This window comes from Pipistrellus hanaki (genome assembly GCF_964339955.1).
Source record: "Pipistrellus hanaki genome assembly, chromosome: 7".
Taxonomy (NCBI): Eukaryota; Metazoa; Chordata; class Mammalia; order Chiroptera; family Vespertilionidae; genus Pipistrellus; species Pipistrellus hanaki.
In genome coordinates, this window is record NC_140509.1 from 9,292,215 (window position 1) to 9,314,794 (window position 22,580).

General features: G+C 52.2%; 1 protein-coding gene across 1 annotated transcript in view; it reads left to right on the forward strand.

Annotated features, from left to right (window-relative positions):
- Positions 1-22,580, forward strand: part of DNAH8 (dynein axonemal heavy chain 8) — a 255,491-nt gene that overhangs the window by 217,819 nt on the left and 15,092 nt on the right. Inside the window, exons 84-86 of the mRNA XM_084889523.1 lie at positions 6,618-6,778; positions 18,164-18,320; positions 22,171-22,323. Of these exons, the coding sequence (XP_084745649.1) occupies positions 6,618-6,778; positions 18,164-18,320; positions 22,171-22,323 (471 nt within the window). The remainder of the gene's footprint in view (positions 1-6,617; positions 6,779-18,163; positions 18,321-22,170; positions 22,324-22,580) is intronic.

The following is a 22,580-nucleotide window of genomic DNA, read 5'->3' on the forward strand; positions in this document are numbered from 1 at the left end:
TAAAACTTACTAAAATGAAGTATCCTGGGTAGGTACATCCCAGAATATTTCTAGGAAGAGTCTACAAATGGATATGTCGACGACAAATGCTCATGGTGCTGTTGTGGGGGAAGTTGAAGGCAACCTAGGAATCTTCACGGGGAGGGAGGAGTTAAAGGTCCTAGACGCCTGCCCTGGGACACAACGCAGCCCTTGGAGGAAGCGATCCATATGACAGCATGCACAGATCTTAGAAACTTACTATTGAGTGCAGAGGTTAATGAAATCAAATGAGATCTATAAAGTGATATGTGTGTATTTCACAAGGATAAATGCATCATCAAGGACATATATGGAGGACATTTCAGTAGATGCCCTCAGAGGGAAGGAGATGGGGAGTGGATATCAGGGATGAATGGGGAAAAAGACTAAGGTAGAAGGTGCCTAGACTCATGAGAACATAAAATCAAGGAATATGATAAACTCACCTCTGTATCCAAGGGTCAAAGGAGAAAGAGATATCTCAACCTCAGCTTCATCTTACCTTCTAACCAGGGGATCTAACCTCTTTGTGGCCTCTTCACCTTATGTTACCTAGCGTTGCCCGAGAGAGAATTGGTTTAATTGTGTATCAGTGCCTTCCAGAGGGATCCTCCATTCCTGTGACTTTCAGTTTGAGGCTAATCTTTTCTCTATTCTCAGCAACTTATGGTGTGTCTTTCCTAAAACCAACAACTGTAGAGCCTTATTTGTCTTTGGAGTATGACTGCATGTCTTTGTAAGTACCTTCTAGAATCTCCCACAATAATTCCATGTAGACTTCATATTCTGTATTTTTAATATATCCTCAAAATGTCCTCCAAATTGGATGAAATTCAGCTATTTGTGTTAGTGAATCCAACTATTTGTGTGCGTGTAAATAAACTAATGGAAGAACAGGTGGAGACTTCTATTTGCTTTTATAGATATACTAGAGGCCCGATGCATGAATTTGTGCATGGGTGAGGTCCCTTGGCCTGGGTGGCAATCTCTCCCGGGGGTAGGAGGTTGGCCGCTGCAGGAAGTTAGCTGTGGGAGCATACTAACCACCAGCGGACAGCTCCTGTGTTGAGCATCTGCCCCCTGGTGGTCAGTGTGCGTCATAGTGCGTAACGGTGGCTTAGGCTTTTATAGATGTAGATGTCACCTGACAACACTGAGCCCAAGTGGTCACTGGTGCTCTTTGTGCTGAGGACCCTGGCCTTCCCTTGCCTCCTCATCCCCATCCCCAAGAACATAATCTGTCTCCGAATGACCACTATCACGGCACTGTGCTCTCTAATAATTTCCACCTGTTCCCCACTTCTTAAATTAGCACCTCATCACCCTGACAAAAGACAGTCATCCATAACATGGCCCCCCTTCCCCTCTCTGTCCTCTCTCTCACCCCCACACTAGATTTACCTGAGCCTTCGTCATCATTTCTCCCACCGGCCTCACGTGTGCATCAGTGTGGTCTCCCCATCACAAGTCCCTCTGTCGCAATCCTGTCCTTCAAGGTTTACCTCCAAGATCACCTCCTGGCTGAAGCCTTACCTGACTACCTCATCTTATTTCTTCCAGTTTCCCTCCCATGCAGGTCTGGCTGTGCTTCCCCCCTGCGTTAAGCCTCCTTAGTACTTGGCTTATTTCCATTTCCCCGGCTCTCGCCTCCGTGCACTTTGTACTGAGGCTATTATGTTATCAGCATAGCCCTCCATCGGGTCACAAGCTCCTTTTTAAGGAAAGGACTGTGCGTGCCTCATCTTCGCATCCTGTTCTCATTCTAAGCTCCGTGCCTCATGCGCGGACGTTGAATAGGCTAGGAGTGCGGCAAAGAGAGCAACCGAGAGAACAGGTGCACGGGGCGTTTCATATTCAGAACAATCGCTGGCCCTAAAAAGAGTGGGAAAAGGGGCGATGGTTAGCACAACCCTGCCTCTTTCCGCGTGGCGTCCTCGCAGCGTCCTCGAGAGACTCAGACACCCGCCTGCTTTTCTGCTCCTCTGTCTCCCCATTAGTTCCCTTCCGACCGGGAAAATTGCTCTGTTAGACACTAAAGTCATTGTCTCAAATCGGGCTGGTAGGCATTCGGCATTATTTTTTCCTCTTCCGAATAAGTCTATTCAGACCAAGTATATATTTGTGCTCTCGCTGTTACATTACACGTAATCAGCTCATATGGAACGAGGAAAGGATGTCCTTAAGGCGAACAATAAGGCGGTTGGATACATTTGCTTCTTGTGGCCAAGGACAGAACTTAATTAACAGGGGAGCGCTCCGGTGCAGGGCGGGAGGGGGAGGCTGGGAATGTTCCTGGCCTCGTGCTGTGCCCAGTGCTGCTCTGAGACAGGCCCAGCCCCTGTGGGGGAGCAGGGAGCACTGGAAAGGCCAGAAGCTGTCTCGTATGTGTGTGTGTGTGTGTGTGTGTGTGTGTGTTGCCTCATCTCTTCTGCGTGTGTTGCCACTCCTCTTTAAAAGAGGGATCGAGGGGAGGATCCAAGATGGCTGCTCGGGTATACACCTAGCCGCAGCAGCTCACAACAATTTCAAGGGAATACAACTAAAATGTAGAGTGGACATTGCCCAGAGCTACAGGTAGTCGACTGACTGAAAACTCTACAATAGGAAGGAGGGAGAAAACCAGAAGGAAAATCAGAGGAGCTGAAAAAAAGCCTAAGGTACGGAGACATGCTGCGCGCTCGCACGCACGCGTGCGCGGAGAGGTCGCAGCCGGAGAGGAGGAGAGGGCTGGGTGCTGCCTGGCATTCCCTAGCAGGAAGGAAATAGAATCCCCAGCCTGGGCTGAACCCCCGAACCGGCAGCGCTGAGCCCCAAGTTATGTGCCAGACCCTGGGGACCCAGGCTCCGGCAGGGGGAGACAATCCCGGGGGACGGCGAAATGCGGGGCCCCCGGAGTCGCGCGCACATGGCGCGCAGAGGACTGAATGTTGACTCTGATGCTGGATTACCCTAGCCGGAAGAAACAAAGCCTCCGGCGGCGGCTCTGAGCCTCAGTCCAGACCGCCCCGAACTCCAGGTCTGGGCCAGTCCCTGGGGACCCAGGCTCGGGCAGGGGGAGACGGAGCTGTGAGGTGGAGTCCTGGGAGTGCGGCGAAAGGCCGAGCCCCCGGAGTCGCGCACACTGTGCGCAGAGGACAGTCTGTTGACTCTGATCCTGGACTCCCCTAGTGGGAGGGAGAAAGAAAGCTCCAGACTGGAGGAACGCCACGAGGAGCAGGAGCCCCTGCCGGACACCGGCCAGCCGGGCGCCAGCAAGGAGCCGGGCGACGGGGCCCCCAGGGGGGGGGGGTGCCCCTGAGCCTTCGACTGCTGAGCGCTGGCAATTGAGCCAAGGACGGGGGCTGCTTCCTGGGCGGCGCCGACCCCGGCAACAGGCTGGAGCAGCCCGCGGAGAACAAAGGGGTGCCACAGGCCAACCTGCTGAGCTCCCAGGACAAGGAGGAAGAAACCAAGGAAGTTCTCAGTGTGAAGAAATCAAGTGAGAGCAAATGATAGTGAAATTACTTGGGAAAGAATGCAGAGAGGATCTTGAAAGATCAAAGACTAGGTCAGAGCTCAACGCACCAGCCAGCATTGCAACATAAATGCGTTTTGTTTTTTTTTGAAAGAGAAAAAAAAAAAAGAAGAGAGAAAAGGGACAGAGTGTTGGAACGGCGGCGACCAGGCCTGGAGTGGCCAGGCACAAGGCAGTGGCGGCTGGGCCCGGAGCAGCAGCGGCCAGAACAAGAGCATCAACGGCCAGCACTGGAGCAGCCAGACCTGGGGCAGTGGCAGCCAGGCCTGGGGCAGAGGCGGCCAAGCCCAGGGTGGCCAGTCCAGGAACACCCAGACGCGGAGTGGCTGGGCCCGGAGAGGCCCGGTCCAGAGCAGCCGGGTTGGGAGCAGCCAGGCCCAGAACAGCAGTAGCCAAGCACGGAGCATCCAGGCTGGGAGCGGCCAGGCTCGGAGCAGCCGGGTCGGGTGCGGCCAGGCCCGGAGCAGCGGCGGCCAGGCTGGGAGCGGCCAGGCCCGGAGCAGCTGGGTCTGGTGTGGCCAGGCCTGGAGCAGCGGCTGCCAGGCTAGGAGCGGCCAGGCCCGGAGCAGCAGCTGCCAGGCTGGGAGCAGCCAGGTCCGGAGCAGCCGGGTCTGGTGTGGCCAGGTCTGGAGCAGCGGCTGCCAGGCTGGGAGCGGCCAGGCCCAGAGCAACAGCTGCCAGGCTGGGAGCGGCCAGGCCCGGAGCAGCCGGGTCTGGTGCGGCCAGGCCCGGAGCAGCGACTGCCAGGCTGGGAGCGGCCAGGCCCGGAGCAGCCGGGTCTGGTGCGGCCAGGCCAGGAGCAGCAGCTGCCAGGCTGGGAGCGGCCAGGCCCGGAGCAGCCGGGTCTTGTGCGGCCAGGCCCGGAGCAGCGACTGCCAGGCTGGGAGCGGCCAGGCCCGGAGCAGCCGGGTCTGGTGCGGCCAGGCCAGGAGCAGCAGCTGCCAGGCTGGGAGCGGCTAGGCCCGGAGCAGCCGGGTCTGGTGCGGCCAGGCCCGGAGCAGCGGCTGCCAGGCTGGGAGCGGCCAGGCCCAGAGCAACAGCTGCCAGGCTGGGAGCGGCCAGGCCCGGAGCAGCCGGGTCTGGTGCGGCCAGGCCCGGAGCAGCGACTGCCAGGCTGGGAGTGGCCAGGCCCGGAGCAGCCGGGTCTGGTGCGGCCAGGCCAGGAGCAGCGGCTGCCAGGCTGGGAGCGGCCAGGCCTGGAGCAGCAGCTGCCAGGCTGGGAGCGGCCAGGCCTGGAGCAGCAGCTGCCAGGCTGGGAGCGGCCAGGCCTGGAGCAGCAGCTGCCAGGCTGGGAGCGGCCAGGCCTGGAGCAGCCGGGACTGGTGCGGCCAGGCCCGGAGCAGCGGCTGCCAGGCTGGGAGCGGCCAGGCCCGGAGCAGCTGGGCCTGGTGCGGCCAGGCCCGGAGAAGCGGCTGCCAGGCTGGGAGCGGCCAGGCCCAGAGCAGCCAGGTCTGGTGTGGCCAGGCCAGGAGCAGCGGCTGCCAGGCTGGGAGCGGCCAGGCTCGGAGCAGCAGCTGCCAGGCTGGGAGCGGCCAGGCCCGGAGCAGCGGGGTCTGGTGCGGCCAGGCCCGGAGCAGCGACTGCCAGGCTGGGAGCGGCCAGGCCCGGAGCAGCCGGGTCTGGTGCGGCCAGGCCCGGAGCAGCAGCTGCCAGGCTGGGAGCGGCCAGGCCCGGAGCAGCGGCTGACAGGCTGGGAGCGGCCAGGCCCGGAGCAGCCGGGTCTGGTGCGGCCAGGCCAGGAGCAGCAGCTGCCAGGCTGGGAGCAGCCAGGCCCGGAGCAGCGGCTGACAGGCTGGGAGCGGCCAGGCCCGGAGCGGCCGGGACCGGAGCAACCGGGCCCAGAGCAGCCGGGTTGGGTGCGGCCAGGCCTGTAGCAGCAACAGCCAAGTCCAGAGCAACTAGGTCGGGAGCGGCAGTGACCAGACCCGGAGCAGCTGGTTGTGGAACGAACCAGAGCAACAGAGGCCAGGCCCAGAGCAGCCAGGCCCGAAACAGCTCGCTCCTCGCCTGTCCCTGCCCACGGCTGCCTCTCAGACATGGCTGGAAACTTTTGCGGGAACTTGAGGGTCTGCTGAATCAAGTGATGAAGGCTTAGATCTGGATGTGTTGAGTTAGTATAGCGCTGGGGTGTTGATCTGTGAGTGCCTTGGGTGGGGCCTGGATGAGGCTGGTTGACCTATTTGAAAATGTCTTTTGTGTGGAGTGTATCATTGGGCATGTGGAGGTTTTATTGATATGAGAAAATGCTAAGCAACAGATTTACTATCTGAAAAGGGATTTACTATCGGGGAAAGGGAGGGAGGAAGAGACTGAACATAAACTGTGCACCTATGGATGAGGACAATGGGGGATGGGGAGGGGGCAGAGGGTGGGGTGGGAACCTGGTGGAGGGGGCAAGAAATGAGGAACCTTTGTAATAATATGAACAATAAAGATTGATTTAAAAAAATAAAAAACAAAAAACAACAACAAAAAAAAAAAAAAAAAAAAAAAAGAGGGATCGAGTCCTGGCCAGTGCACAGAAATGTTGTCTGTTCAATTCCCAGTCAGGACACATGACCCAGGGCTCCATCCCCAATAGAGGGCATGCAGGAAGCAGCTGATCAATGTTCCATTTTCACATGGATGTCTCTCTCCCTCTCTCTCTCTCTCTCTCTCTCTCTCTCTCTCTCTCTCTCTCTCTCTCTCCTCCTTCTCCCTCTTCTTCTCCCTCTCTCTTCTTCTCTCCCTAAGAATAAATTAAAAATCTTGAGACACACACACACACACACACACACACACACACACACGGGGCTGGCGGGTCAGCCAGGTACTGGACCCGGGAGCAGACTTGCGAGGCCGGCTCCACTCCCCACTGTCAGCAAACAGCTTCTCTGCTGCGGACCAGGCCGGGGCTCCACTGCCTTCGCATCTTTTCTTCCTCTGTGAGCTCATTATCCTGTCAGCGGCCGCGTTTGGGTGCTTTCAACCTCAATATTAAAAACTATTAAAATGGAAATAAGGCAACCCTTTCTCTTTTCCAGTCGCAGTTTTCATTTAGATGTTTATCGATTTTATTTCTTCTGTGTTCTCTCCCGCACAGGTCTGGTTCAGTGAGAAGATGTTCGAACCGTCGTTTTGCTTTTACACCGGATATAAAATCCCCGTCTGCAAAACCCTGGACCAGTATTTCGAGTACATCCAGTCGCTGCCCTCCCTCGACAACCCTGAGGTCTTCGGGCTGCATCCGAACGCCGACATCACGTAAGCGCCTGGCCCTTCGGAAACGTGAAGGAGCCGTTTGTAACTCAGCCTGGCAATAACCGCACATTCCATCTCTCTCTTAATCTCTCTCCTTTCCCCACTTTTTATTTTATTATGAAAAATTGTGTCACTTTCTGTCTCCCAATTACAACTTTGTCGGATCTTGGCAGCTCTCCCCTCACTAAATCCCGGGGCTCCGGAGTTTATGGCAGTGCGAGGGCTCTAATTTATGCACTGATTACTTCTCTGTCGTGCCATAAAACCGGCTGGTGAGATTGGCGCCGATGCTCTCCCCCGATAGGACAGTCCTTCTCGCCTCTTACCTCAAAAAAGTCCATAAAAAAATGATGGTCCTCAGTAGAATCTGGCAGGGCCAGGAGGGCCGAGAGCGGAGGGGGCGGTGGTGCTTGTGCTTGATCTGCTCCCTGGCTGCTCACGGCCGCCTCTGTCCCTGACCGTCCCTGTGGCACCGGGCAGGGAGCTGGGCGCACTGGGCAGGCGAGGAGGGGCTGCAAAGGAGGTCCCCGCTCCCATCCCACAGGCCGGAGGCGGGTGAAGAGGTGGGAAGGGCATCCAGTCCCAGGCCCCTTTCAGGACCCTCCTTTGGAGGCGGTCTCATCGCTCACCCACCCCTTCGGATGTCGCACCTGCAGGCAGAGCCTCTGGCTCCACGGAGAGGCCCCTGCTCACCTCCTCTGGGTGGTCTCCTCCGGCCCCCTGATGCAAGGCCACAAGTCTGCTCTAGGAGGGCGGTTTTAGGAAGGAGAGAGAGACCAGCAGGCCCCTGGAAGGCTCTGAGCTGTGGTGGCTGAGACGGCGTGTGCCGTGCCCTCTCCCGTCACTTACCTGCAGCCGCAGCCACGTCCTCACCTGGTCGTGGGCCCTCACGGGCAGCCCAGAGTCCCCGTGCCCTCCCGCCCTGCACGCGCCTCCCCCGTCACCAGGCCTGGCCTCTTGGCCTCTGTCGTTCCCTTGTTCTCACTTCTCTGTTCCCTCTCATCTCTCTCACGCTCTTTTCATCTTCAAAGCTGTGAGCGTCGCTCCAAGGCCCACGGATGGCTATCACTCCCTTCCGACCCCGCGGGAGGAGCCCGTGGCCCTTTGGTGGTGGCGGTGCTGGCGGCTATTTGAAGAAGAAAAGCTGTCATAAAGTTAGCTGGAGGCGAGAGACAATTAAAAGGATTCCGCAGGGACCCATTTGTGAATCAACTTACACATTATCTGAAAGAGAAAACAGAAACAGGTTTGCTTTAGCTGAGACTTTTAAAAATGTGCGTCAGACCGCATCAGGCCTGTGGCCAGAACCATCTGAAAGCCCATCTTACTCTGAGTCAAGGTCAAAGGCCAACAGTGACCTCCAGGTGACCTCCAAGGCCCAGTGATTCCTTCGGCGCCTACTCTTAGTAGGTCCCTTTCTGTCTCGCCCGCTTCCCCCTCCCCCCGTGGCCACCAGCTCCACGTGCTGCCGGCTTCCTGTCACTCAGACAGACCCAGGCTCTCACCACAGCGTACCTGCACTTCCTGGCAGTCCTTCCCACGCAGCTCTGTGGCTCACCTTTTCACCTCTTCCGTCCTTTGCTGAGATGGCAAAGAAGCCTTCCCTGGCCGCCCTATTTCACAATTGCTAGCCACTCCCCACCCCCTCCCTTTACCCCAGAGTCCATCCTCCTTGTCTGCCTTTTTCTATAGATTTTCTCCCCAACTGACGCATCTGTGTTTATCGTTTGCTGTCGTCTGGCTGCCATCATTTAACATAAGCTCATTCTGTTGAAACTCTGGCCTCTTTTCACTGCTGTTCCTCCCGCGCCAGCCCGTGCCTGGGGGCAGGGAACATCTGTTAACTGCAGCAGCCACAGGACGTTCTTCAGGTTGTGGAGCCTAATGAGGGGCTCCTCCACAGAGAGGGCTCATGCTGCATGTTATGCACTTGGAAACGAGCAGGTGACGTGGTCGTGTACAAGGGCTTAGAACTTGGGCTGCGTTCTTGGCGAGAGCCCTCAGGGCGTGGGAGCCTGTTCCTGGAAACGCAATGCTGCTGTGGCTGCGGGTTCCTGCCAAGGCGGCAGAGCAAGGCGGGCCGCGTCTCACCCTGGCTCCCAGGACGCGCGGCAGCGCCTGCATCACCACGGGCAGCATCGTCACCAGCTCACAGGAAAGATAAACGGAAGCTCAGAACAGCTCAGAGGAAGGCAACTGACGTGTAATTCAAATGGGAAGCCGCAGAGAGGCTTTCCCGGGACTGATATGTGAGCTATTACAAGCCCTCAGACGAGTTGCAAGTAAACTCTCATAGACCCTTCACTGAGATTCACTGATTACTAGCATTCGGTTCCATTTGCCTTTTCTTTTTCTATATTTAAACCTCTGTATATTTATATGTCTACAGTGACATCACATATAAGAGCATTTATTTCTCTGTGTGTGTGTGTGTGTGTGTGTGTGTGTGTGTGTGTGTGTCGGTGGATGAGCTAGGAAGTACGTATTTTTTAAAGCATCACAGGCCGATACTAACAGGCCCGATTCCAATGGTACCCCTCAGGGCTGTGCCTTGTCTTCCCTTCTTTCATGTTGCTTCCTCCTTCCTCCCACGGTGAGAACTCCGGTTCCCAGCAACTTCAATATCTTTACTCACTGGCTCTGAGTCACCCCACCGGCACCCCTACAACCACGACGTCCTGCGAGCAGGTCAGGGTTTCTCTGCTGTCCTTCCGCCCTCTGAGGGTGCCCGGAACACTCTGCTCAAAAGTCAGGCCGATTCTTTCCTGGGTGGTTATTAATGTATTACATTTCAGTGTTTTCCATCTTTGCTCATTGTGGGGGTTTTAATATATTTTTATTGATTTCCGAGAGGAAGGGAGAGGGACAGAGAGATAGAACCATCAATGATGAGAGAGAACCATTCATTGATCGGCCTCCTCCTGTACACCCCACACTGGGGATCGAGCCCGCAACCTGGGCATGTGCCCTGACTGGGAATCGAACCGTGACCTCCTGGTTCACAGGTTGACGCCCAACACTGAGCCACGTCAGATGGGCTATCCATTATTTTAATTATGTGAAACGTGAACATGGCTGAAAGTCACAGCTAGATAGTAAGTTGTTCTTAGGGAAGTCTCATTTTCAACTCACTCCCTGCTCTCTTTAGAAGCAGCCAAAATGCACTAATTTCTGGCTTATCTTCCCTGTGCTCTTTTTGCCCAGACACACATACACATGTACAGATATATTCTCATGATCCTTTCTTTCTTAAACAAAGTTGCCTTACTCAAGACATATAATTGTGTGATTTGCCTTTTTCACTTAACAGTGTTTCTTATAGCCACTCCATTCAGTGCATAGATGCTGGCCTCATTACTGTACAGCTGCCGGCTCCTCCGTGTTCACGTTCCATCATCCCTGCATCCTTCTCCAGAGGCTGGGCATATAGGGCTGCTTCCAATGCTTCACTACCCCAAATAATTCCTCAATGAATGACCTCCCGCATGAGGTTCCCCATATTGCGGGAGATGTGTTTTCAGGGTGAATTGCCATGCTGGGATGCTGGCTCGACCAAGGGCTGGTCCCTCCCATCGGCCGTGCTGTTACTCTCACCAGCAGTGCGGGCGTGCCTGGCCCCTCTGTCTCACCCGCAGAGCAGTGGTGAGGTTCTGAATTTTCACCAGTCTGGCAGTGAGAAATGGTGCCTCAGCATGGTTTTAATTTATTTCCTCTACTTTTGAGTGAAATTGAGCACATTTGCCTACATTTACGGGCTATTTGCCCTAATTGACCACCTCGGAGGCCCTGTGTGTGACGTAGGCTGCAGTCAGGGGCGGTGGTGGGCTGCAGAGGTGGAGTGAAGCTGCAGGACAGGTCCCAAAGGCGGGCTGATAGGGTTAATGAAGGTGGAACAAGACTGGGAGCTATCTACAGTTTTCATTCATTCATCCTTTGTCATTGATGGGCAAGATTCCCTCCACAGCTCTGCACACAGCTCACATGCCTTCACTGGCAGGCCTGCTGGGGCTGGCACAGCTGTTCTTCCCAAACCGATCGCCAGGGTCTCGCCAGATCCCAGCCCACTGAGTGAGAGCAAGTAAAACATCTGGACCTCTGCCTCAGATGGACTGTTCCTGCCAGAGACAGCAGCTGGCCCTGGGACCTGTGGCCCCCTCTTGGGATTTCTCTCCGTCCTTAACTTACCACTTGGTCTGTCGCAGGGTCTTCCTCTCCCTCCCCCGACCCCTGCTCTCCTCCTCCCAGTGACCATGGCCCCTTCCGGTGCCTGCTCAGGCCGTGGGCTCTGTCCCACAGGCTGCGCTTGGTCATTTTCTGTCTGAGTGAGCTCTGACCCGGGCTGGACCCTTCTCTCCTCTGGGCTCCGAAGTACCTGGTAACCAGAATCAGCCCCAGTCTTCGTGTCAATTGATCTCCTTGGAGGGGCTGTGCTTCAACCCCATGCTGTTCCCACACTAGCCACCAGGAGGCAGTAAGCAAAAAATGGACACAGCTTTCCAGCTACAGCCCACCCCAATCTCCTTCCCCCAAGTACACCCTTCCCACTCCCACGGCTGCAAGAGGGAACTCTCCCCATCAGTGTGAACTAAAAAAGGCAGTCACAGGGTCTGTCGTGGTTTCCGGTCTGGGAGCAGAGATGATGGAGGCGTTGGGAACAGGAGTGTGTCTTGAGTAGTTATCCTGCTTGGGCGTGGTGAGTGAGGAAAGACAGAGGGATGCGTCAGTGTGGGGTGAGAAACATGGGTTTCAGTGCATTTGTGCAGAGAGGACAGTTGAAGATACAAGAGGGGGTGGACTGTCTGAGACACACTGGCTGAATCAATGTGACTGTCGCAGTGAAGAGGGTCCTTATTGTATCTGACTGCCCACGTCACTAAGAAGCACTCTTGCTCCCAGACTGGCTGTCCCTGGGCCATGGTGGAGAAGGTGTCCCTGCTCATCAGAACCTGCACTCTGACCTTAGCACCCACAAAGTGGAGGGGAGAGGGGCACTTGGGCAGGGGGACCACACATCTCCCCACTCCGTCCATACCTGCTTAAGAATGCAGAAGTAGAGAAGGAAAATCAAGTTGAATAAATGCTTTCAAATAAATAAAATCTCTCCCAAGAGCTTAGATACTTTGGTGACAGGAACCATAAAAATGCATAGTTTAATCACTATGCATAGTCTAAATAGTTTTATTATCTAGATTTATAAGGTACCAAGGACATTACAAATTCAACCATCTCAATGTCAAAAACATTTATTTTCGCTCTTTTTCCCATTAGCAGTTTTGCATATTTTTCTACCTTCTGAAATTTATCAAATGTCTTATTACAACTTTTGTATTCACTCCTACACAGTTTGAATTTAATTGTATTTCTTTTCTTGTTCGCCAGCACTGCTAAGTTTCAGATTAAAAAAAAAAAAAAAAAAAAAAGATTGTGCTCATTGTGGTAGATTCCTTTCCCAGTCAAGGCAGGAATCTGTGGATCTGTGGGCTCAATCCCTGGTCGGGGCACCTTTAGGAGGTAACTGATCTCTCTTTCTCTCTCGCTCTCGCTCTCGCTCTCTCTCGCTCTCATTCTCTCTCACTCTTGCTTCCTGTCTCTAAAATCAATTAAAAATTATGCTCATTGCACATTATGTTTCATGTGCAAAGATGTATATAAATTGAGGCTGATTTGGATGTGATAGTGTGCGAATACTCAGGAAATGGTTAATTATTTCAGCGATAGCCCTCTTTGCCAGTTGTCTTGCATTTGTATTATCCATGACCACCCAACAGAGATGACCCAGACGACTCCCCAAAACCCGCCGAGTGACAAGGCCAGTAGAAGCTCCTTCCCACGTTTACTTCAAGGAGAAATTCCTTCTAGAAGTAACTCGGGACCAGAGCAAATGGAGCATCACCGTTCTCTTTCTTCACCTCGGCATTTATTTATGGGACTTTTTCCCCGGGAGCCCTTGGGGTTCTGAGGCTCACGGAGGTGGTTGCAGTTCTCCAGTGAAGCTAGTTAGGCAGGCCTCTGCCTTTTCTGTCTTTGCAAACATAAAACCACACTGTGGAGAAAGACATAAAGGGGATGGAGGTTGTACATCCCTGGCATTCGGTGGCCGGTGTATGGTGGGTGGTGATCTGAGAGCTTGTCCAGCTCACGTGCAAAATGGGGCAGCTTTTCAGGGATTCTTCCCACAGTCGAGTCTCAGGGTCTGTTTTCAAATCACCGCAAAAGATTAATTGAATGGCTCCCCGTAGGAGTGGTCTCTTGAGTGAGATCCAGCTGTGGCCCCTCCACGGGCCCTCCGGGAGTGCTGGCGAGGGTGGCGGGCGGCCGAGAGCAGGCTGGCTGCCCCGCCCGCAGTGTGTGCTGGCATGCAGCCCTGGTGCAGAGCCTTTCCAAGGAGGAGGTGAGCAGACAGGGAGCCAGGGGAGCGCCTGGGAGTCCCAGATAGGGGGTCCTTCCCCGCCTCACATGTGGTTAGCACAGACGGGAAGAATAAATCAGGATTTCCTTGGTATGAATGGAAATTTACTGTGGTTTTCTTGTCTGTGACCTTTAAAGATCTGAGATGTATTTATCTTCAGGTGGAGAGGTGCCAGGAAAGAGACACATGATAATGACAATATACTTTGGCCATAAGAAGAAACAAATAATTACATTTTCATGCCCTTTAAATATTAGAGGATTGCTCTCCGTTAGAGGTGAGCTTTAGCAAAATTCAAGCCCAACAAATATTTACTGAGAACTTACTCCCCAGCCAGCTTGCGGATTAGCAAGTCACAGTTCTTGCCCTGGAGCTCACCATCTATCAGAGAAAATAAATGAATGGCAGACAGTTATGCAATACAATATGGTTAAACTCTAAAATCAGGACACACACACACAAACACACACACACAGTGCTCTGAGAACAAAGGCGAAGAAGCAATCAATTTCCATTTAGGGATCAAAGTGAGCTGGTGAGTGAGTGAGGCCACCTCTGAGTTGGGCCTTAAGGACCTGCAGGGACTCTCAGGATGGAGAAGAGGAGGGAGAGGGGAGGAGTGGAGGCAGCACCAGCACTAGGGTCAAGAGTACAAAGAAAGAGGAAGATGAGGAGGCTGTGTTTGCATATCAGATCACCTTGTACACCTTAAACACGATTTTAAGGTCAGCACCGGGAACAAAAGCATAGATGAGGGCACATGCAGGAAGGAGCTCTCCAAGGAGGGGCAGGAAGCTGTGAAGAATGTGGTATGTTTGGGAGGCCGAGTCCAGTGCGCCCGGAGCCTGGAGCCAGGGTAGGGGAATGGGGGATGAAGGCTGGAAGAGAAAAGCTACCTGACGATGATGCTGATACAACGCAGAGCCTGGCTTTGGGAGATGCAGGGAGGTCCTGAGAAAGGGTTTGGGATCATCCCAAATGCAGGAAGGATGAGGATGCTGGATGCTTTTACCTGCTGCTAGACATGATCTGGAAATGGGACTTGGAAGCTGAGAGAGGCTGGGGAGTGACATGGGGGTGGAGGGGCGGCATCTCTGAGGTTCCCCAGTTGGGCAGCTGATGTTAAAGGAAATGTGCAAGTGCCAGCTCAGGCGAGGGAAAGGGGGGATTAAGGCCAACCTGGGCGAGAGCTGTGTGGTTTAAGAACAGAGCTCTGGGAGGCCGTGGGGATTTGGGTGCGTGGAGTTCACGATGGAGTCAGAGGTTTGGCGTTACTCGGACCCGCCTGGCGTGTCCTGGCTCCTCAGGACCCCGGCGACGAGACACCTGCATCTTCTCCGGCACAGCTTCACCCGCACGCCCTCCTCCCTGCGGGCTGGCGTGCAGTGCAGAACCAGGTCGCGGGGTGATAGGAATCACACACATTTACATTTCTGATTAAATCTCTGTTACATAATAACATGTGGGTCCTTGACTGTTGATAACTTCATTTTGTTGTTGTGTCAGCTATTTTCACCCAACACCAGCTATTACATTCAGGGTCGGGAAAAGTAGGTTTACAGTAGTTCACATGGAAAATAATACAATAATTAATAAACAATACTATAAGAATAAGCTGCATGTTTCTTGTATCACAACTGTAAACCTATGCTTGCCCCATCCTGTATTATTGTCAAAGGGGCAAGCGTGGATCTGCACAGGGCACTGTTATTTGTATTTTCCTTTTCCTTATATGACTTTTAAAAACTGAGATAGCGCCATACTTCAAAAACCGGTAACGAGAAAACAACAGTCAATGGATCGTAAAGGCCTTTTGTGCCATTTTCCTTGGTTGTTTTCCTCGCTATTCTTATGTTCAATTGTGTGTGCCGGGGTTTGATATGCTCATCTTTCAACTCTTTAAATAAATGCCTTTTGGAATATTTTTTAAAACCTCAGCTTCTGAGGGAGGTTGCTCACCAGAGAGTAATCCTATATAATAAAGAGCTAATATGCTAATGGTCGTCACGCCATCATGCCATAATGACTGATCAGCAGGAGGCTGTGTGCTTAGCCAGGCGCACACGGGTGGGCGGGGACTTGACACTGCATCCTTCCGGACGAATCGGCAGCAGCTGCCTGAGGCTCAGGAAAGCCTCGGGAGGCAGCTGCCGCTGCCCAGGGCCTGAGGCGCAGGCAAACTTTGGTGGCTGTGAGGGCTGAGGCTCAGGCAGCTGTGAGGCTGGCAGTGGCAGCAGCAGAGGCATGATGGGGGTGTCATCTTCCCCTGATTGTCGAGTCGCCTCCTGCAGATGGAGGCCAGAGGCAGCAGCAGCAAGGGGGTGATAGGAGTGGTGCCTTCCCCTGATCGGCTGCCAAGAGGGGGCCTAAACTATGAGGAGGACATCCCCTGAGGGCTCCTGGGCTGTGAGAGGGGGCAGGCCAGGCTGAGGGATAACCCTTCCCCAGTGCCTCCAGTAAAATAATAAAATAAAAAATTACATCTAAAATTATATAAAATCCATTTTAAGGTATTAAAATCAGCTTTTGCCTATTGGTCTCTATTGTGAAATTCTTATGTTTAAATGTAAAGTGGAGTTAGTTCCCCAGCCCTGGTTGGGTTGCAAACATTCACCAGTTCTGTCCCAGGGCCCTCGTCAGCACTGCACATCCTCCCCGGCAGCCGGGCACCGTGGCAGGTGCGTTGGCCTCAGCCGGGACTTGGGAAGGATGCAGTTGTTAGGATACACAGGCTGGAGCCCAGATAGTCAAATAAAAATGCTGAAGGCAGAAGCATCCCCTCCCCTCTTAAGCTGGTGTCCTAAATAAGCCAAAGGCCACCTGAATAATTCAGGAGTCCTCAGTTTGCACAAAATTGGCTTTTTCACAAGCAATGAAGTCTGAGTAATTTTAGCAGGAGCCACTTCTACAAAAGGTTGTTTAATTCACACTCAGGGACGAAGAGAGAGAGGTAATTTCCTCATTCCATGTGCTGTGAGAAAAGGCGGGGGTGGGTGGAGGGCACTTCTAGCAGTGCATATACCTTAGTAAGGATTTGTAAGATGCATTTCACAGAACCCAAAACATTTGTCATTGATTCATCTCTGTTGAGTTCTTGACCCTTGTGGGCTTTGCTTCTCAGGTTTTTTTTCTCCCTCTTATTTTTCAAAATGTAAATGGTTTTAATCCTCTTTATTAGGAAAGTCATACTTCCTCTTTGAGAAAACAAGCCAGTATAGAAAATAGAAAGTAATCATTGAAGCAAAAGCTCACCACACAAAAATCCCAATACCAAAGTACTCCAGGTTGTCTCTGCACCTATAAGTGCACAGTGTTATATAAAGGTTGGTACTGGAACTGCCTTTTGTATCATTCAATTTTAGTCAATAATTTCAATTCCCAGCTCCACTGATGGTCTCAGGCTGCCATTAATCTACTTTCTGTCTCTATAGATCTGCTTGTTCTGGACATTTCCTATAGATCGGATCATATGCCACGTGGTCTTTGCATATGGATTCTTCATTTAGCACAATCTTTTTGAAGTTCATTCAGGTGGTAGCATGTATTCATTCCTATTTATGGCTAAAGAGTATTCCAGTGTATGAATGGACCACATTTAATTTATCCATTGACCTATTGATGGGCATTTGGGTAGTTCTCACCTTTTAGTTATCTACTCTAATAAAATAGTAAGAGGCAAATTGACTGTACCTTCACAACACCCACCAGCCAATCTGGAGTGAGTATGCAAATTAACCAACAAAGATGGTGGTTAATTTGCTGGTGCTGAGCGGCCAGGGGTATTCGACACCACCCCAGCTCTCTGGGCCTCTGGGCAGCATGGGAAGGTGGAAGGTGGCTCTGGGCTGGAGCGAAAAGGCGGCTCCAGCTGGAGTGAAGGTGGTGCTGGCAGCAAGGAGAAGAAAGGCCGGCCCGTTCTTGCATGAATCTTTGTGCATCAGACCTCTAGTTATAAATAATGCTGCTATGAATATTCATGCCCAAGTCTTTTATTTCTCTTGGTAGGTAACTAGAAATGTAATTATTGGGTCATATGATTAATCTACCCTGAACATTTTAGGAATCTACCAAGTTGTTTTTCCAAGTGGCTGCACCACTTTATAGTACCCTCCACCAATGTATGAGGGTTCAAGTTTCCACACATTCTTGAGAGGGAGGGAGGGAGGAAGGAAGGAAAGGAGAGAGGGAGGGAGGGAAGGAAGAAGGGAGAGAGAGAGAGAGAGAGAGAGAGAGAGAGAGAGAGAGAGAGAGAGAGAGACTAAGTTCTCTTAAACATCTGTTCTGTTTCTCCACAGAATTGCTTACAATGGTGTTGACTAATGTCCCCTCTTCCACTAGGGAAAGGGACCAAGGCAGGGACCTGTTTGTCACCACATTCTAGCACTCAGCTCAGTGCCTCGTACAGCGTAAATCTTTCCTGAATATATGGATTCTAAAGATGGATGGCTGCAGTCAGACAGGTGGAGCAGGTGGATGCCCATAGATTACCTTGGAAGTAATAACACACGTGGGAAAGTGAGAACACAGAACAGAAAAGACCAAATAAATTTTAATAGTTTATAACTCATTGAGCAAATGTGAGTGGTGCTCTTTGATCTGACAAATTGTCCCGTAATGGCAGCTTCTTAGGTCCAGTCCGTAAGCCGGAGAGGAAGAAAGCAGGTGGGCTCGCTGCCCTGCCCGAGGCGGTTAGGTCAGCTGCGAGGAGATGGATGGCACACCGTGGACTATCGGCATCTGCGGAATCTCTTTCCCCCAGGAGGAGAGGTTCCATTTCTGTGATGTCCTTGGTCCTCCACTGGGAGACAGTAAAATGGATCTCCGGGTTTTTTCTCTCATTCCTATTGGTTGATGGTAAAGTCCCCCACCTTCTTTTCTCTTTTGCTGGATGTAGGTGATTCATCATTTCGTGTGCGCTTTGATCATTATCTGTGAAGGTGTAACTCCCTGCATTCCCAACAGTCCCCTCTTCCCATCAGGTACCAGAGTAACACTGCTTCCGCCGTTCTTGAAACAATCACCAACATTCAACCCAAGGAGAGTGGAGGAGGAGTGGGGGAGACCCGGGAAGCCATCGTCTACAGATTGTCCGAAGACATGCTGAGCAAGCTGCCTCCGGATTACATTCCTCACGAGGTGAGCTGCTCCTCCCCCACCTCCAGGGTGCAGGGCGAGCTCAGGGCCCAATGGTGTGCTTCAGTCCCTTTCCTGTCTGCGCATCCCTTCTCCACTGTCAGCTGTTCTTGTCACCCTTGGTCTCCCCTGCCTTGTCTTTCTCAGCATCTTGCAAATGATGGTCTGCACTTTTTCTGACACCTTTCTCCACTTCCTTTCTGCCCCACTTTCCCTTTCAGTCATGTTCTCTCTACCCTTTTCGCATCTTTGGATTCCCAGAAGTCTTTTTTTTTTTTTTTTTTAATTCACTTTCTTTTTTTTAAAGCATTTTATTGATTTTGTACAGAGAGGAAGGGAGAGAGATAGAGAGTTAGAAACATCGATGAGAGAGAGTCATCGATCAGCTGCCTCTTGCACACCCTCTACTGAGGATGTGCCCGCAACCAAGGTACATGCCCTTGACTGGAATCGAACCTGGGACCCTTCAGTCCCCAAGCCGACGCTCTATCCATTGAGCCAAACCGGTTTCGGCGGATTCCCAGAAGTCTTAACCCTCTAGGCTGGACACCTCTCCCGCCCTCTCTTGCCTAAGCCTGCTTTGTTGGTTCTTAAATTGGCCCTTTGTTATTGTCATTTTCCAGTCCTCTCAGCCAGGTACTAGGAAAGCAAGGTACTAGGTACTAGGAAAGTAATCGATTAAAGTGAATTCACTTCCCAGGTTGGATGGCAATAACTTTCTACTTCTTGGACCTCCAGGTGCTTGCTTGTTAATTAGTTTTCCTCAAATGTTTTAACTCAGGACCCCTTTACAAAATGATTGAGGACCATCAATAGTTTTTTTTTTTTAATGTGATGTTTTTATATTCAAAATTTAAACTGAGAAATTTCAAAAATATTAACTTATTATAAAGTGACAGTAATGAAACCATTATGTAATAACATAAATGACTTTTTAAAAAATTTTTTTTATTGATTTATAGAGAAAGGAAGAGGGAGAGAGAAAGAGAGAAAAATCAGTTGGTTGCCTTCCATATGCTCCCTGACTGGGGATTGAACCTGAAACCTGGGTGTGTGCCCTGACCAGGATTTGAACCCACAACCCTTCAGTGCGTGGATGTTGATCCAACCAACTGAGCCACACCAGCCAGGGCAAATGGCATTTTTATTTAAAAAGTAAATATAATTTTCAAAACTGGGAAGTGCATGGGAATGAGTGGGATTGTTTTAACTTTGGCAATCTCTTTAATATCTGGTTTCATAGAAGACAGTGGGGGTCCCACGCCTCCCTCCGGGTCCAGTGTGCTGTGAGGGCAGGGCACAGCCTGGAAACTCCTCTGTGCACGCCTGAGGCAGGGGGAGTGAAAAGTCAGTGTCTCTGTGAGAAACTTACCCCGTCGATCCCCTGAAAGGATCTCAGGGGAACTTAGGGGACCCCAGACCACACTTTGAGAACTGCTGATCTAATTAAGTGTCTGTGGTAAAATTTCCGAGCGTCTGTAAGTTCTGTGAGAGACCCTCCAACCTGGCCTCCCGCTTCGTCCAAGGTGGCAGTTGTGCCCAGAGTGTCTGAGCTGGTGTCTTTGCTTCCATCAGCCGTGCCACCGGCAGAGGCCGTCGGGGTCCTGACCGGGCCTAGTGGAGGCTGATGCCTGAGGACAGGTGTGACGGAGGCCCTGCGTCTGCCGGGCCTGCACCCCCAGCCTAAGCCAATGCGCTTGGCCACTGGGAGCCCCCACCCTCCACCAGCAGTGAGTGCCCAGCAATGAAAATCGTTTTCCTGCCTCTTGAAACGATTTGTTTCATCACGCAGATGAGTGGCCAGACACTTGGCCATGACTCTGAAATCAATGGCTTCACATAGAGATAGCGCTAGCAAGGCGAGAAAATATGTTTTAAGTGGGTCAATATTTTAAGAACTACAGGGACTTTCTTTGGTTTGTTGGAAGTGATCTTCAGAGAGCAGATGAGGGTTGTACCTGCCTCCAAAGGTGGTACAAACCGGCCTGTGAACCAGAGGTGGACGCAATGGGAGGAGGGCCTCAAGGCCATGGGTAATGTGAGGTTCAGGCTTAGCTGGGCACCTCTTAGCAGGGGGGGTGGTGGGGGGGCGCTGGGGGGGGGGGAAGCTTGAGGGACGTCACTATGTATGGAGGCCACATACAGTCACTTCCTCTCTCAAGGTCACTTCCTTTCCTGTGATCTTTGTTGTACGGGGGAGAGGTGCTCTAAGAGGTGGCGATGTGACGTTTGTAAAATGAAATACAACCACAGTGCTGGCCTCCACAGTGAAAACTGGCCCGTCACGGCCTGGTCTCACTGACAGCGGAAACCCGCCACGGACTCCAGCAAATCGTTCACTTATTAATGAAAAGACAGATTTGGGCTGGGACAGTGATCATAGTCGACATAAAGTCAGCACTGGTATTGGGTTTTGTGTCTCCTAAGCATGTCTCTGCTAGGGGAGCTTCTCTTTTGGGCCCTAAGCGGGGGGAGGCCAATTGTTTGGGGCTGTTAGCCAACTGAAAGTTACTGAGCTATCGATCCAACCTTGTAACCAATTTCTGTGCTTTATTTCCCCCTTAATGGGGTTGCAAAGGTTTAGTTCCTTATTTTCTCTTTTTGTGACTCTCTGCAGGGTAGCCATGATATAAAGGGCTCCAGATGAGGATGGGGTAGTGGAGCCTGCAGAAACAGAAGTTCTAGAACAGGAATTTGGGAGAACGCCAGGAAGCTAGGGACCTCCACTGGCACGTGAGGGCAGGGAGGGCGGGGGGGGGGGGGGGGGGTTCGGTCTTCCTTGCTGCCTGTGCGGCCCTGCAGGCTGCTCAGTTCACCACTGCTGCCCTCCAAGTCTGTGCTCACCTCCATCCCTGGCTTCCTGGCAGGGCGTGGGGTCTGCCCAGGCAGGACCTCTGGACCGTGGTTGAGTGTCCCGTGAGATGAGGACGTGGTCTGGCGCCATCTGTCCCTAGCATTCCGTGACTCGGGACAGGCAGTGGGCACCTCCGGCCGAGGACCCCACGGCTCTCTGCTCCCCGATGGGTCCTTGGACGGGATCGTCACTGGAACTCTCTCCCTCTCTGTGCATTTATCCTCCCCACTGGGCTGGTAGCTCTCCCACTGCAGCCAGCGGGAAGGCCAGACTCTCTCAGAGTGCTTGCAAGGATTTGTGGTCAATCCTATCTGGGGTAGATGTCACGAGATTGAAATGTGCACGTGGATTGACGTATTTTCCAATAATTGTTGTGCTTTTGTGTTGGTTTCTTCAAAATGGCTAGTAAGGGACGTACCAAAAGGGGCAAATGGCAGGTGCCTAACGACCAGCCCATGAAGGCAAATATTTCCCTTGGTTAAGTTGGGAGAGTCTCGACCGCAGGCACCCTGGCCCAGGCCACATGGCCCCTGGGAATCCTTTTCCTTGGCGACAGCTCTGGAAAGATTCAGCCGTATCCACTGTCTGTGGCATTTCTCATAGCAGCTCTGCAAGAATTAAGAAGAAAAAAAAGTATTCCTAGCTGTGTTCTTACAAAAGTTAAATTGCAAAAGAGTATTTAACGGTCACTTAGTCATTAATCATCTGAAAGGGGAAAAGGTGCAATTTTACTTCAGCTTTTTGAAGTGCACGTTCCAATTATCAACTGAAGTATAGCCAGTAGGAAAGAAAAATCATTTTATCTGAACCGTCATGTTTGAAGACCAGAAAATGGGGGACTTCACGGCGGGCCTGGTTCTGCAGGCGATCGGTGGGAGTGTGCTGGGCTGTGGAGGTACTTCCCGGGGCCGGAGGAGGGCAGAGAGCGGAGCGGCCGTCGGGAGAGGGGTGACAGGCGATTTTTTTAAATCTCCCTCCTTGTGCCGTACTTTGTTTCAGGTGAAAGCTCGCTTGATCAAGATGGGACACCTGAACTCAATGAACATATTTCTCAGGCAGGAAATTGACAGAATGCAGAAAGTGATCACAATACTTCGCAGCAGCCTCAACGACCTAAAACTGGCCATCGAAGGGACCATCATCATGAGTGAAGTGAGCGGCTGGTTTCTCAACGGTCCTTCCCTCTTCCTGTGGCTTTTCCTGCTTCTCTGTTTTAACTTCATCCTTTTTTCCCCTCCACCTTCGGTCATTTTACCTTTTATTCGTGTGTGTGTGTTGTTTTTTTTAAATTTTTATTGATTCAGGTATTATATATGTGTCCTTTCCCCCCATGGTCCCCACATCCCCCTCACTCATGTCCCCTGGGGTCTGTGTCCATTGGTTAGGCTTATATGCATGCAAACAAGTCC